Genomic DNA, 14,248 nt, shown 5'->3' on the forward strand with positions numbered 1-14,248 from the left:
AACTCGCCAGCAAAAATGATAATTTCTATTTTCTGCTAACTTTGAGTTAGGAAGAACGAAGAACCCTAAAAACATATCATCATCTCTTCGATCTCATCTCATCCAAAAACAAAATTCCCCACCTGTGTTTGTGAATTCTCCGTTGCTCGATCCTTAGAGATACCTTACCATTGCTTGTTCTCTGTTTTCAATTTATCCGATTTCAAACGCAATTGGAGATCGTGTTTGGATGATCTTCTCTGGAACGAGCTCATAAGGTTTCAATTTCTTACTGTATGTGATTAGATTATCTTCAATTTTATGGTCTCTGCTCATTTTTGTATCATTCTTTTTGGCTGTTGTATTGTAGTAGTGGTACCCAGACTGGGTTGAGCTTAATCTCTGGAGAGAGTTCGGCATGGGTGTCTCGTTTAAGATATCCAAGGTTGGTAGAAAGTTCCGTCCTAAGATTTCTACTGAATCGGCTACTCCTGATTCTCCACAAGAGCTGAATTCGAAAGCAATCGTTCTCCCTGGGAAAACAAAGGTAAAAAAAATTTAGCACTGAATAATTATAACTCTAATTTGGAAGTTGAAATTGTGTTGTTAGATATCATTGTGAATGATGAATCGAGGAATAAGTTGATTTCATTTAATTAAAATGTCACTTGTTTTGGAACACTTATGTATAGATTATCAAATTTATTATGTTTGATTCAGGCCATTGATGAAAGCAATGCTGGTGATGTGTTTTCGAAGTCACCTTTGCCTGATATATCTCCAGGTTAGCATCTCAACCAATTCGACGCCTCATGTTTTTTTGCAAAGTTCGAGCTATGTTATATTGAGTTCATTTGCTTTCTCCGCAGAGCATGAAGTTTCCTTCACATTGAGCCTCTATCCAAATGGGTACTCTTTAGGAAAACCTTCTGAGGTATGTAGTAGAACTTTATGTACTGAGAATTATCTTGTAGTTTCTTGTATTTGATTTTAAACCTTACACATCTAACAGTTATTAATTTTTGAAGAACCAGGCTGTGCAACAGACATCCTTTCGAGATGTTCCAAAGGTCTTACAACCGTATGATAGGGCAGCAGAGAGTCTACTTTCGGTAAATATTTCGCATTACACGGAAAATAACTTACAAGAACTGTGTTATTTTATACGAGATTCGAACATGTAATCAAAGTTTTGGTGAATGAATTTACAGTACTTAGATTGAGTAGATGTAAAGATGATGTTTGTTTCTTTCACTTGTTCAACCCCACTTATTCCTACTTGTTCGAATTTCGTTAATTCATTTTTGAGGTATCATTCCACTGAAAATGTCTTTTTATTGTTCTGGATACGTTATAGGCAATTGAGGCAGGCAGACTTCCTAGGGACATTTTGGAAGATATACCTTGCAAATTTGTGGACGGGGTGGTTATCTGTGAGGTTAGTTATCTGCAGTTATTTATTTGGATAAAGCCTTCCTTGACCTGCCATCGAGTAAAAATAACTAGGACAAAAATTCCTAAGCCCCTCGAGAAGTAGTTGTTATTACCATAATTCTTGTTACTGTATTGCCTTCCATAAGTTTTTGAAAACAGTTCAAACTTATTCAAATATTTCAAGCAATCTCTATAACTTTACTTGAACAAAATTTCTACACTAATCATGTAACAATTGCACGGGAGTTCAACTACCGAACTCATTTATAGGTGTTTTTAATTGTTTCTGAAACTCATTGGTGTAATTCGAACCAGAAGTAAACTTAAAACAGCCTAGTCTTTATCATTCCTATAAGTGACTGCTCAAGTATCATCTTACATCATGTTTTCTTTTCACTTTTGGTACATATGTACTATTGTAGGTGCATGACTATCGGAAGCATCCGTCAGATCAAGTCTCTCCTGTGGTGAATAAATTGCGCCTTAAGATGTCACTTGAGAATGTGGTCAAAGATATTCCATCAATGTCAGACAACTCATGGACATATGGTGATCTCATGGTAATCACGGTACCTCTTGGATTATACGACATAACACTGAAACCATTATCTTCTGTACTGATCCTTACATCAACTACAGGAAGTGGAGTCCAGAATATTAAAAGCCCTACAACCTGAACTCTGTCTGGAACCTGTACCCAGACTTGATAGGCTGAGTAAGAACCCTGTCTCTGCTAAGGTAATATCCATTAAAAAAACTTCTCGTGTTTCTCTTATCAGTTGCTTTTATAATGTCTAAAAAGTTGTTTTTCTACCCCGTAGCTCGATTTGTCTCTTTCTACTTTGCGGAAAAAGAGATTAAGGCAAATGACAGAAGTCACAGTCATGTCTCAGAACAAGATTCATGGCAAAAAGGTTTGCATTGATCGGCTTCCTGAAAGTTCAGAGCGAGGATGTATGCCGGGGCAGTTGATGATGCAGCAACCCCATAACAATCAGGCTATTCAAAATCCTGCTACCAATATGCTGGCGGGTTTAAGAACTCAGACATTGCAAGATGCGCCAAATTCCTCTATGGCCTTGATACCACCTCAGCAACAAAGGTACCTGGGAACTGGAAATATAAGAAACATGCAGGATCAAGGATCAAATTCTGTCAGTGTCTCTGGAGTATCACCTGGAGGACTGGATGCGATGATGTCTTATGGCTCTGATAGTATGAACCCCAATACATCTTTTCATAGAAAGAGGGAAAGTCAAGAAGGACAAATGTCATCTATGCCTGGTTTGAACAAACGGACAAGGGTTTCACATATGGGTCCTGATGGGGTTCCACATCAACAACTAGGGCAACGCATGGATGGCCTTCATGGAACCGATACGAGTTGGAAAAATGCGCTTCTACAACAGCAAGATATGCTAGGCAGAAGTATTCAGTATCCAAATACAGGTATTCAGAGGTTTTCACCACAGCAAATTGAAGGGGTTGTGAATCAGGAAGGTGGTCCCAGTCAATTCCCAGCTTCACAACAGGGGGCTATGCGATACACTTCAAAAGAGGAGCCATTTGAGACTGGTAAAATTGATGGTAGCATGAGAAACAATATGTCGGGTGTGGGAAGTGATGCAAATGAATTGGATCCGCGTATTCAGTCAAGGATGCCCCATAATGCATTCATGAGATCAAATTTCCCTCAAACATCATGGAATGTTAATCCTGGCCAGCAGATTGAAAAAGACCCAAGAAAGGAAGAACAGTTTAGTAGAAGAATATCGGCTCAAAGTCCTCGTTTATCGGCAGGTGCTCCACCACAGTCCCCACTTTCATCGAAGTCTGGTGAGTTTTCTGGTGGTTCAATGGGGAATCACTACGGAGCAGTTGCAGCAGCTCAGAAGGACAAGGCTGTCACTTCGATTCCTGCTACTCAGTCAGTGGGTTCTAGTGCTAATGATGCTATGCAGCAAAGACAACACCAAGCCCAAATGGCTGCAAAACGGAGGACAAATTCTCTTCCTAAGACGCAAGTTATGAGCACTGTTGGTTCTCCTGTTAGTGTCAATACAGTGAGTGTCCCAGTTAATGCTAGGAGCCCTGCAGTGGGACCCCAAACTTTGGGCGATCACGCAATCCTTGATAGATTTTCAAAGATTGAACGAGTTGCTGCAAGGTATGAATTTTAAGTAGTCTGTTTTAACTTCGCATCATATTCATTTTTTTAATAATGATTTTTACTTTGACACATGTGATACTTCTCCTTATTCTGATTTTGGCTTTACACTAGAGCATTGTTGGAATTGTCCCACTCTTATCTCATTGCATTTGTGCAAAGAAATAATGTTGGTTGGTGCATGGACATGTTTTGATGCAGTATTTCATAATCTTTATCTGTTGTTTGATCCAGTTTCTTGCTCCATTTTTAGGTACCAACTAAACTGCAAAAAGCATAAGGTGGATGAGTACTCTCGAAGACCTCGTGTGTATGCTAAACAGTCCCTGGCGGTTTGTTTATCAAACCTGTCTAATGAAGAGGACTTCAAAGATGAGGACAAAGCATTATCAAAATCTATTTTTGGTGGGAGTATGAATACATGCAAGAAAAGAGTCATGAACTTTGCTCGGATGGAACGTGTGATGCAAGGTCTGTTTTCTGTTTTAATTAGATATCTGTCGATTGGTGTATTTCTCTATGTGATTGACTCTGACTCTAGTATCATTTCAGGCACTGTCTCTTCGTACGTCCCTAAAATACGAACAAAACTGGTTATGTCAGAGAAGCCCGTCGATGGGACAGTCGCATGGTATCAAGGGGACATAGATGATGGTGATGTTTCTTTGCCTGAAGATAATTTCTTAGCGTTGCCCAATACAGTAAGTTTACAGAAAATTTGACAATTATCGTACTCGCCCCTGTATTCTATTTTGATCAGTAATATCTCTTCAACTTGCATGCACTAACATTCAATGTAATGCTGACTTCACATTCAGTAATGTTTATTGGTTGCTGGGTCATGTTCTATATGTCTCTGTTGTGAATGCTTTATGTAATTATGAATATGGTTAGTTGATGTATGGATACTTCTCTCTTGTTAGTTGCTTCTGCTTGTTTTTCCTTCTCGTCCACTGCGCTGGAAAGGGGGTGGACAATGGATGATAGATTATTATATGCACCACTTATTTTTCTGGAATTTATGCTGACTTGCTAATTCGTCTCCTTCTCACAGCACATCGCCGATCTACTCGCTGCTCAATTTAAAATACTGGTACTTCTCGATTCCTGAATCGATTATATCAACTTCTTGGTTCTATGGCTACTTACATATTACTTTATATGTTTATGCAGATGGCCGGTGAAGGATACATGATGGAAGAACATATTCTGGCAAAGCCAAATCATGGGGATGCTGGTCCAGTCAACAGCCAACCAAATTCTGCAGGTGGTTATCCAAGAGGTTACTCTACAAACGATGGGCAACAGTATGGAGATGCAGTTGCAGGACAAGCGTCTGGTGAGGCATCGAAACAGGGGAATGCTGGAAGTGCACCTATTAACTCAACCCAGAATATTCTTGGAAATGCAAGGATGCTTCCTCCACCAAATTCTCAAGCCTTGCAAATGTCTCAAGGACTACTGTCTGGTGTCTCCATGCCTATGCAACCACAACAGCTTGACCCACAACAATCAGCGTTACTGTCATCACAATCGCAGCAGAAAAATCAACAGTCCATGTTTACACAGCAACAGCATCCACAAATGCAGAGACCATCCATGATACTGCCTACAAATCCGCTATCAGCCATCAACTCGATGAGCCAGAGCTCTGGTATGCAACCGGGTGGTCAGATGGCCAACAAGTATTCGCCTCTCCAACTGCAGATGTTACAGCAGCAACAGGCAGCAATGCAGAAGAAGTTTATGATGGGGCTAGGATCAGGTGTAGGCATGGGTATGGGTATGGGTATGGGAAGCATGGGAAACAGTATTGCTGGGCTCGGAGCTTTAGGCAACCAACTGAATATGGCAGGAAGAGGGATTGGCGGAACCGGAATCTCATCATCAATGTCTGTTCCTGGCATCGGTAATATGGGCCAGAACCCAATGAATCTGAATCCAGCATCAAATTTGAATGCTATAAGCCAGCAACTCCGATCCGGTGCATTAACACCACATCAAAACGCTCTGTTTACACAGATTAGGATGAACATGTCAAGAGGAGGTGTAATGGGGGCTCCCCAAGCCGGGATAAGTGGCGTGTCAGGCGCGAGGCAGATGCACCCCAGCTCAGCTGGACTTTCCATGTTGGATCAGAATTCATTAAACCGAGCTAACCTGCAGCGAGCTGCTGCTATGGGTAACATGGGCCCACCGAAGCTGATGAATGGAATGAATATGTACATGAATCAACAACAACTCCAGCAGCAGCAGCAGCAGCAACTCCAGCAGCAACCACAACAACAACAGTTGCAGCATCAGCAACAGTTACAGCAGCCTATGTCTCAGCCACCTCAGCAGCTAGCTCAGTCTCCGCAGCAGCAGCAGCTACAACAACATGAACTTCCTCAACAAGGACAGCAGCAGCAGCAGGCAACAGCCTCCCCCCTTCAGTCTGTGCTATCACCACCCCAAGTAGGTTCTCCAGCAGCTGGAATTAGCCAGCAGTTACAACAGTCCAGTCCCCAGCAAATGAGTCAGAGAACTCCAATGAGTCCCCAGCAAATGAACCAAAGAACTCCTATGAGTCCACAGATAAGCTCCGGTACGATGCATCCCATGAGCACAAGCAACCTCGAGGGTTGTCCAGCGAGCCCACAGCTAAGTTCTCAGACAATAGGATCTGTTGGCAGCATCGCCAATTCTCCGATGGAGCTTCAAGGTCCCAAAAACAACTCTGGTGGTAACAATTCCTAATCAAGAAAACTACGATTAGAATAACATTATTTATCATCAGGAACCCTTGCTTCACAACATGAGTTGTAATCTAACGTAGGGACAAGCAGATAAAGGGTATTTAGTTAAGCGTTTGAAGTTTTTGCTTGTAAATTAAGCTTTTGAAATTAAATTAAGAATGGTGAGCAAATCCTGTAAAGAAAGTAAAAAGAATCATTGTGCTCTGCATGTAGAAGAGTCACATTATTATTAGGCTCTCGATATGTAGCCAGTGTCTGCTTGAGGCTATTTTGGAGATGTTTTGTTTAAACATACAGTAATATCTATTTGTTGTTCAATTGTTGCGCTTTGTTTACTGCGAAGGTTGTACAAAAGAGAGCTAAACACTTGATCCTAAGTTATGGAAAAAGAGATTTCGTTGCATGCGCATCAAAGTATAAGAAGGCCAGAAACAAATTGGACTCAAAATCACGATGTAGGTACAAAAATTCGGATAAATCTTGTTCGCTAAACAAAATGTACACAAACAATCGACAAAATTACTAAGCCGGCTGATAAGGACCCGTCTGAGTTATGGTACCAGAAATCTTGCGTTACCCACCAAAAGAATCTGACTATTTTCTCTCTTTACCTGCGCAGCCAAATCCATGCAAGATTTTTCTTAATCTCTTTATCTTGGCTTTGCATCATTTCCTTTTCCCCTGAATGTGGAGAGCGAGAAGAACGACTTTTGCGCTGTAATGAAGAAATAATATAATTCAGAGGAAGATCAAATGGAGAAATCTTGCATTCAGCATGAGTGAATAGGCAAAGAAAAAAGGAAAAACAAGTTTTGACCTTTGAAGTTGCTTCCAGACATTTGATGATCATCTTTCAACTCGGATACAGAGATATTGGAAGCTTGAAAAAGAAACATGCGAACAACCAAATATGTAAGAACTCGTGATAGCATTAAACTAAGAGCGGTTAAAAAGCAAATATCATTAGAATTACCTTGTTCAGGGAACTCGCTCTCATGAAACCCATCCTCAGAGAGATGGCTTTGTAGAGATCCCATTCTTGACTTTCTTAAATCCTCTGATGATCGATCCGCAAAGTCTCTCCTATCTTCAACCTCATCATCTCCTTCAGAAGTCGTTACAGATACCCAATCCATCATCAAGCTTTCTGCACCGCGGCTTTTTCTTCCAAACTTTAGCAACCGTTTAAACCCTTTGCTTAAATCCTTCTTTGACTGGAACTGAGACGAGTTATTAGCAGCAGCAGCAACGGTAACAGGACTCTGAGCCGTTCCCCATTTCTTTCTCATCCGAGAACTCCATGACGCAGGGCTTCCCATGGGAGAATCCACAGAAGCATCAACATCAGACGAGTGCTCATGAGGATAGCTGAATGAGTGTTGTAGGTTTGCATTCCAAGAAAGAGGACTTTCTCCAGGTGAGTCCATTAATGAGGCAGCAGTAAGAAATGTTGGAGGCACAGTGGCAGGCAAGAAACTACAGTTATCTTCTCTTGAATGATCTACTTTCTCATACACCTCGCTTAGTGTTGGATTTTCATCCTCAAAACCTAGTGCTTCCACTTCTTCCTCTTCTTCATCATCATCTCTAACATCATTCTCCAAGACCTCTTCTGCCTCAGCTTCAGGCTCATCATATTCTTCATTTCTTAGACTCTCAGATATATCAGAGTTCACTCTTAGAGAGGCCTTCATATCATCGGAGCAGAGAGTGGAAAATTCTGTGAAGTCTATGCTCCCAGAAGAGCTTTTCCTTAATGATCGAGGTCTTTGGAGAGGTGTATCTTCCTTGATATTCTTGGTGCGACCACTACTTCTCACCTGTGATCGCATAGTAGTTTTGACAGCTAAAGAAGATGGTTTCGTGTTTTCCTTTATAAGTTCAGAAAAATTTGGAACAGATTGTGCGACTGACTTGTCTGATCTTCGCCTCCCAGAAGAGGTGTTTGAAACTTTACCTGATGGTTTTGGAACCGATGCTGCAGTTCGCGGGGTATTAGAAGAAGACATGTTCCTGTTGTTGGGCTGAGGCTTTCTAGCTTGGGAGCTCCGAGAAGCATTGTTGCCAACTAATTGCTGTTGTCCACTGGCTGCTTTATCTTTCGCCCGAGGTTTCTGTTCAGAGCAATCTTCATCTTCTTCGCTCTGAAATGAGTTTATAGGATGCTGCCAAAAAGACAGTCTCATCATCAATATAACACGTCTTAACCATTCAAGAAAGAGAGGAAGAACATTTCGAAGTGGACCTAATGCTAAGGTACCTGGTACTTTTTCATACTTGACCGAGAATTAAAAGACCTGAATTTCTCTGCACGCTGACGAGTACTTGAAAGTGAATCTTGTCTCTCAGACGAAGAAGCAGAAAGCTTAGCCTTCATCTCAGTCCTACTTTGCTCAAGAGCCTCTTGCATAGACTTCAATTTTGTTTCCTTCTCACCTTTTTTCAAACTCCATTCTTCTCTCAGTTTAGCATCCCTTTTCTTCATATACTTCTCATAAAACTTTCCTTTCGAATCATCCGTAAGGCTAACGTCCGAAAAATTCCTTCGCAATGCATCACCTCCTTTGTCTTTATCACCAACCAAGGGAGTCATGAGCTTTGAAAGATCACCAGAACCGCCTATAGAATGAGAAAGCCTTTGGTCTGCAACCCCTATAGAATGATGAGATGGCTCTGGCTGCGCAACTTGGGTTTCACTTGGCTTACCACGTCTGGAAGAACTTGATTGATCCCCTGGAACTCGGAGTTTATGCTCAGCAAAAAGTTTTTCAAGCTCATTTGCCTTCATTTTCAACTCATCATTAGCCCCCGGATTATCCTTTGACAGTCTTGTCCTCTGTATTTGATCTACCGATGCAGTTGGAAACCTATTACTGTTAGCTCGAACCTGCCTGCCCTCCCCATCGTCATTGAATTGTGGTTTCTGAGATAATACTGGTTGTTCCTCTGATGGAACCACTTCTTTCTTCTTGATCCTGCCAAAAGAAGATCTAGACTGCGGTTGAGATGCCAAATCCCCCTGAAAACTAGCTTCTATATGGGCTGACCGAGATCGTGCATGGCGAGAAGGAAACATGGCTGATGATTGTGATACATTGTTGGCTTTGAGTTCAGAACCCTCCTCTCTCTGTCTGGATTTAGCATCACTCATGACATTCTGAAGATAACTATCAGTCTGGTTTTTTGAAGAAGAAGAGTCTTTCAAATCAATGACTGATCTGGACTGAGCATCAGAAGGTTCTTCAACTCCTGAAACTAAACTCTTTTCAGTGACAGTTTTGGAACTCATGACTCTTTCTCGAGAAGCTTCTTCACTACCAACTTTTTCGGAGTCACTCTTCAGCTCATATTCGACCTCATGGCCTTTTTTAAAGCTTTCACTTAAATCAGTTAGACCTATGGTATGAGGAACAAACGAAGAGGTATCCCCTGGGACACTCTCCAACTTCTTTTCCGATGTCAAATCAATGCTCATGTCACTCACAATACTGCTTCTTCTGAGGACAGGTTTATCATAGGAAGTAAGATCCGAGGAGTGTCTTCTCAGCTCGATAGATTTAGTAAGAGCTACAGGTTTGGTTCCCACAGAGTTTGAGTTTTCCTTCTGTTTGTTTTCAAAGAGGTTAATCCTATCCTGCACACTCAGTCGTCTTGTGTGTTGGCTGGTCTTAACTGTAGACGAGGTTACATCCAGAGTTTCATCATTTTTTTCCTCTTCATTCTTTTTGGTACTTGTAGTAGCAGCACACTGTTGCATTTGATGTTCTGTTTCATTTACCGCATTTTGCTTCGGGCGCGTCCCATCCTTTTCGATCAAGTCTGGCCTTTTCTTCCACAGTGAGATATATTTGCTGCATGCTTCACTGAAAGAAATATTCCAATTAGATCAAACAACAAAACACGAAAAAATAGTCAAATGTAGAAAACAACAAAAGGCTTACTTCAACTGATGTGCACCAAATTTATCAGCAAACTGTTGGAGTTCGGAAACAGTATGAGGGTTGAAACCGCTAGCTGATGCATGAGAAATGGACATCGTTAAGTCCTTTTTAATAGCTTCAAGTCTTAAGTCTATTGCCCTTAAGAGCTCCTTCCTGAGTATAGAGAAAAAAAACAAGTAATCAATGAAAAACTCTTTAAACACACACAATGAACATAAAGGCATAAAAGCTTTACTTGGTGGCATCTGCTGCGGCTCCATCATCTGAAACCGAAGAAAATAAGATTCAAATTGATGTTCAAGATCAATGTTCTCCGGAATTGCAAAAAGAACGAAAAACAAAACCATACAAGTAAGTAACAACAACAGTGAAAACAAACACACCTGATGCACCAAACTTTGAGTCTTCGCTCCGCTTTAAAAACCAAAGAAGACAACAGAACATTTAGTAAAGGTCGGTCAAGAATCACAACAAGAAGTTAAGTTTCAAAAATAGTGGTTACAAGTTACAACCTGCGAATATAATGTCCGAGCTGCTTCCAACTGTAACATCTCTGAATAATATGTATTGACCTTTTCCAGAACTTCTGGACTATTAACAAATTGTACAAATCTGAGAGACAAATGTTGGATGAAAACTATTAGTATTCCAAAAAAAGAAAGGCTGCTAAAAATGAATTTAAATTATCATCTGTTGTAAAACCTCTCTAATGTTTTTTTAGAGAACCAAGTGTTGTTGCTTTTCTCAACCTCCAATCTAATAGGTGACGCCTGTGATTCAAGAAGTTTTAAATGATAGACAAAGGGTTCAATCAACCCGGAAGCTAGCTTCTCTGTCTGTTCATTACTTGATACAAACAGCTCACATCTGTCAAAAGAAATACACACACACAACTTACTTCTTTATAAAAATTAAAATTAAAAACAAAAGTGGAAGAAATCAGGACCACATTAAGAGAAACATATACTCACCGTGAATGCTTTGGGGACAGTTCGAATACCGCATAATCAAGAACCGTATCTGACCTCATTTTTTCACAAGAAGCACAGAGATATTCACTGAGATTAAACAGAATTCAACTGAACAATCTCAAATCCATACCAAGAAACCTGAGATATACAATAATAGAAACTGTTTAATAAAAAAAAAAAAGAAACGGAATATAACTTCAATCAAAGACAATGAATCCCGAAAAAAGGAAGAGAAAACAACACAGCTCATATACAAAACAGAGAAATCGAGGATCTAGTCATCAGACACAGATGCTTCTCAGATCTGATTCTCACTACTAAAGTAAACCCAAACATAAAAATCCAAACTTGAAAACAAAACACCCAAGCTTCAGAAATCTAAAAAGTCATGCAAAACTCTACCACATTCGAGATATGCAGGGTTTGATCAAAAAGAAACATACCAAGATCCTCCTTGCCGATCCAGCATTGAGCTGGGGACCTTTCAAATTCTCAGTTTTTCTTAGCTTAATCGAAGTTCTAATTCGGCACTAGACCGTCTTCAAGAAGAAGAAAGAAGAAGAAACCCTTAAGAATGTTGTCACTTCACTACTGGTTTTGCTCAAAACAAAAATGCAAAAATCTTTCCTTTTTCTTTTTTCTTCTCTCCCACTTCTCTGTGCTCTGTGCTCTTTATAACCAAGCTCAAAACCAACACACTCACTCTCACACACACTCTCTCTCTCTCTCTATGTACAAAAAGACACTGCCTTTAGAGAGAGAAATATGCGGAGCGTGTTTTAGAGGCAGAGAGAGAGAGAGAGAGAGAGAGAGTGTTTCCTTATTCAGACAGCTTCTTTTCCGTCGAATGTCGTCTTCGATTTGGAAAAACAAAAGATACTACCTCGGTGATGAATTTACCAATATACCCTCAAGTTCTTACACCGGTTCGATTTCTTAACCGAGACAGCTAAAAATCAAATATTATCGAATCCCTCCTCTGCTACGTGTAGCTTCTTTTATTAAACCGATTTTCTTCTACTTGGTTTAGTGTTGATTTTTCGATTACCAATTTGTTACCATTAGGTATACATTCTCCCGGTTAAGGATGAGGGTAATTTCGTAGTTTCATATGGGGAAGAAGTCAATGGTATATAGTCTAGTGAACATCAACTTAACAGTAAATATTTTTCACCAAGAGTAACAATTTTTAGAACTTGTTATTAACTTTATGAAATAGTGAAAATAAAATTTATAAAATTATCGGTTTGTAATTATTTTTTTTATTTTTTTGCAATGACCTCTTCTTTTTTTTGTTAAAGGGTATTCTATTAAAAATATAAGCCTAATGGGCTATTTCCGGATATAAACCCATACACAATCCCCTAAGGGCCCGACCCGTTACACCAAACCAAACTAAACCAATGAAAAATACAAAACCGACTGGGTTTACAAATCGAACCAAACCAAAGCTGAAAACCCTAATCTACAAACGTAAAACACGTTTGTAGCCGCCGTCCAACAAAGCTGCGGATGCTTACCGGATCAGGACCTCCGGTAAGCCTGGACGACGGTAGCCGAACGGAGATGGTGATCCAAGATCCGTTGTCCATCCCGCCACCGTAGAGCCGCGTTGAGGAGGAGGAAGAGCATCGATCTCGTCGTCGTTGAGGAGAGTTCTTGCTCGGTCGTGAAGGAGAAGACAGTAGGGAGTAGAAAAGAGACCTTCGACGGTGGTTTAGCCTCGCCAGATCGGAGTCTACCTCCCCTATCGAGTCCGATCCAGCGAAGCCTCCAGAATCTCCGACCCCAGATCTACCTGTCTTCCTTCGCCGTTCCTCGCCGTGAACCACCTTCTTCCACTCTGCGTCGCTATTCCGCCGATAGAGTTCTTTACCGGTGAGATCGCGCAGATGCTTCTCCCTTCCACTGCCCCCTTGATCTTGTTTCCATGGTGTCGCCGAGATGATGCGGGGTCGCGGATGAAGCGCCATGGGTTGAAGGGTCCTCATCGTCACCGGAATTGACGGAGGACCCGCCGTCAGTGCACGTGGTTGTGATCAGAAGAAGAAGTTGTTGGGAGAGAAAAAATCGCCGCGAGTGAGTATCACGCGCGCGACTTTTCTCTCTACTATCGCAATGACCTCTTCTTCCTTTCAAAATCATGTAAAGATTATAATACGAGTATGGTTCTGAAAAGATTTTGTTGATCAGTTAGGTGAGAAACAAATGGAAATTGTAATATATTCACCAATCAAACCCTAACATTAATTCTAAATGTAGCATTAATTTCTATTAAATGTATAAGAAATACTGTACCAAATCTCATTAATTATCTGATTAATTTCGGCAACGAACCTAATGTTTTGGATGTTTTGAGGGTGGTTGCCAACAATTCCACATGGCCACATCATTGCGTTTGTTATGATTTCTCTTTCCCTCCATTTTTGTTAGTATGATTTAATCAAAATCATCTTATTAGTTATTAGATCACCCACATCTTCTTAATTAACTTTATTAGTAATATTTATACTAATATGACACAGATTCCGTACCACCCCAACTTAATTTTTGTGCAACTATATATAGAATTATTCAATGTGTGCAAATCAAAGAAAGTTTTTTCTTGCAAAAAAGATGTTTGTTAATGTGGTACTGCTTTTCTTATTCGTATCGTTATGGTTGTGTTTGGTTGGTCAAAACGTTTTCTTTTTTTTAAATCTAATCAGAGGTGTCATTTGTGGCCAACAGAACAAAAACATACACTAAGCAGCTTGGACTGAACCAGTAAATCAGCAAGCAATGAGACACGATGAAACATGAACAATAAAAAGTATTAAATTGGTCTTAAGAGCCCATATTTAGGTTTTGATATATTGGACCTTAACGCACTCGACCTAGCTAGCCCATATTTTTGTAACACTAAAAAGTGTTTTGTCTTTTTCTTTTCATTTTAGTCACATACTGATGCACGATAAAAAGAAATGGTCAATATCAAAGTAGTAAATTCAGTATGATGAGGAGCCAAAATCAGTCTAA

At 40.3% G+C, this 14,248-nt stretch overlaps 2 protein-coding genes across 6 annotated transcripts; one reads left to right on the forward strand and one right to left on the reverse strand.

Moving 5' to 3' along the window:
• The first annotated feature begins 11 nt into the window (after positions 1-11).
• Positions 12-6,636, forward strand: LOC104712843 (protein PHYTOCHROME-DEPENDENT LATE-FLOWERING). 4 transcript variants are annotated; one of them, XM_087464595.1, is made up of 13 exons: positions 12-257; positions 350-526; positions 700-763; positions 849-913; positions 1,008-1,091; positions 1,337-1,417; positions 1,836-1,973; positions 2,053-2,151; positions 2,235-3,580; positions 3,834-4,051; positions 4,133-4,281; positions 4,635-4,673; positions 4,754-6,636. In XM_087464595.1, exons 2-13 carry the CDS (start codon positions 398-400, stop codon positions 6,317-6,319), a joined length of 3,978 nt encoding a protein of 1,325 aa, XP_087320721.1. In that variant the 5' UTR covers positions 12-257; positions 350-397; the 3' UTR covers positions 6,320-6,636. The 4 variants fall into 4 exon arrangements, with proteins under 4 accessions (XP_087320721.1, XP_087320723.1, XP_087320722.1 ...); XM_087464597.1 differs by having other exon boundaries at positions 1,014-1,091; XM_087464596.1 differs by having other exon boundaries at positions 18-257; positions 353-526.
• A 97-nt stretch (positions 6,637-6,733) lies between these two features.
• Positions 6,734-12,134, reverse strand: LOC104712842 (uncharacterized). Of its 2 annotated transcripts, XR_015565884.1 has the most exons (12): positions 11,674-12,134; positions 11,231-11,368; positions 10,962-11,126; positions 10,772-10,871; positions 10,643-10,673; positions 10,495-10,522; positions 10,260-10,412; positions 8,579-10,181; positions 8,276-8,483; positions 7,292-8,138; positions 7,136-7,198; positions 6,734-7,033 (listed from the first exon to the last, which is right to left on the reverse strand). XR_015565884.1 is itself a non-coding variant. In XM_010429818.3 (11 exons), the coding sequence occupies exons 2-11, from the start codon at positions 11,287-11,289 to the stop codon at positions 6,969-6,971; spliced, it is 3,459 nt and encodes a 1,152-aa protein (XP_010428120.2). In that variant the 5' UTR covers positions 11,290-11,368; positions 11,674-12,134; the 3' UTR covers positions 6,734-6,968. The 2 variants fall into 2 exon arrangements, 1 of the variants encoding a protein (XP_010428120.2); XM_010429818.3 differs by having other exon boundaries at positions 7,292-8,483.
• Between the last annotated feature and the right edge of the window lie 2,114 nt (positions 12,135-14,248).

Source organism: Camelina sativa, chromosome 9, assembly GCF_030686135.1.
Source record: "Camelina sativa cultivar CO46 ecotype springtype chromosome 9, ASM3068613v1".
NCBI lineage: Eukaryota > Viridiplantae > Streptophyta > Magnoliopsida > Brassicales > Brassicaceae > Camelina > Camelina sativa.

What these genes read in the sequence shown, in the direction of transcription:
- LOC104712843 (XM_087464595.1), top strand. Translation starts at nt 398, where the DNA reads ATGGGTGTCTCGTTTAAGATATCCAAGGTTGGTAGAAAGTTCCGTCCT. An exon ending in TTCTCCCTGGGAAAACAAAG is followed by an intron (nt 527 to 699) that starts GTAAAAAAAATT and finishes TGTTTGATTCAG; the next exon opens with GCCATTGATGAAAGCAATGC. An exon ending in TTTGCCTGATATATCTCCAG is followed by an intron (nt 764 to 848) that starts GTTAGCATCTCA and finishes CTTTCTCCGCAG; the next exon opens with AGCATGAAGTTTCCTTCACA.
- LOC104712842 (XM_010429818.3), bottom strand. Translation starts at nt 11,289, where the DNA reads ATGAGGTCAGATACGGTTCTTGATTATGCGGTATTCGAACTGTCCCCA. An exon ending in CTGTCCCCAAAGCATTCACG is followed by an intron (nt 11,127 to 11,230) that starts GTGAGTATATGT and finishes TTCTTTTGACAG; the next exon opens with ATGTGAGCTGTTTGTATCAA. An exon ending in GCCGCAGCAGATGCCACCAA is followed by an intron (nt 10,413 to 10,494) that starts GTAAAGCTTTTA and finishes CTCTATACTCAG; the next exon opens with GAAGGAGCTCTTAAGGGCAA.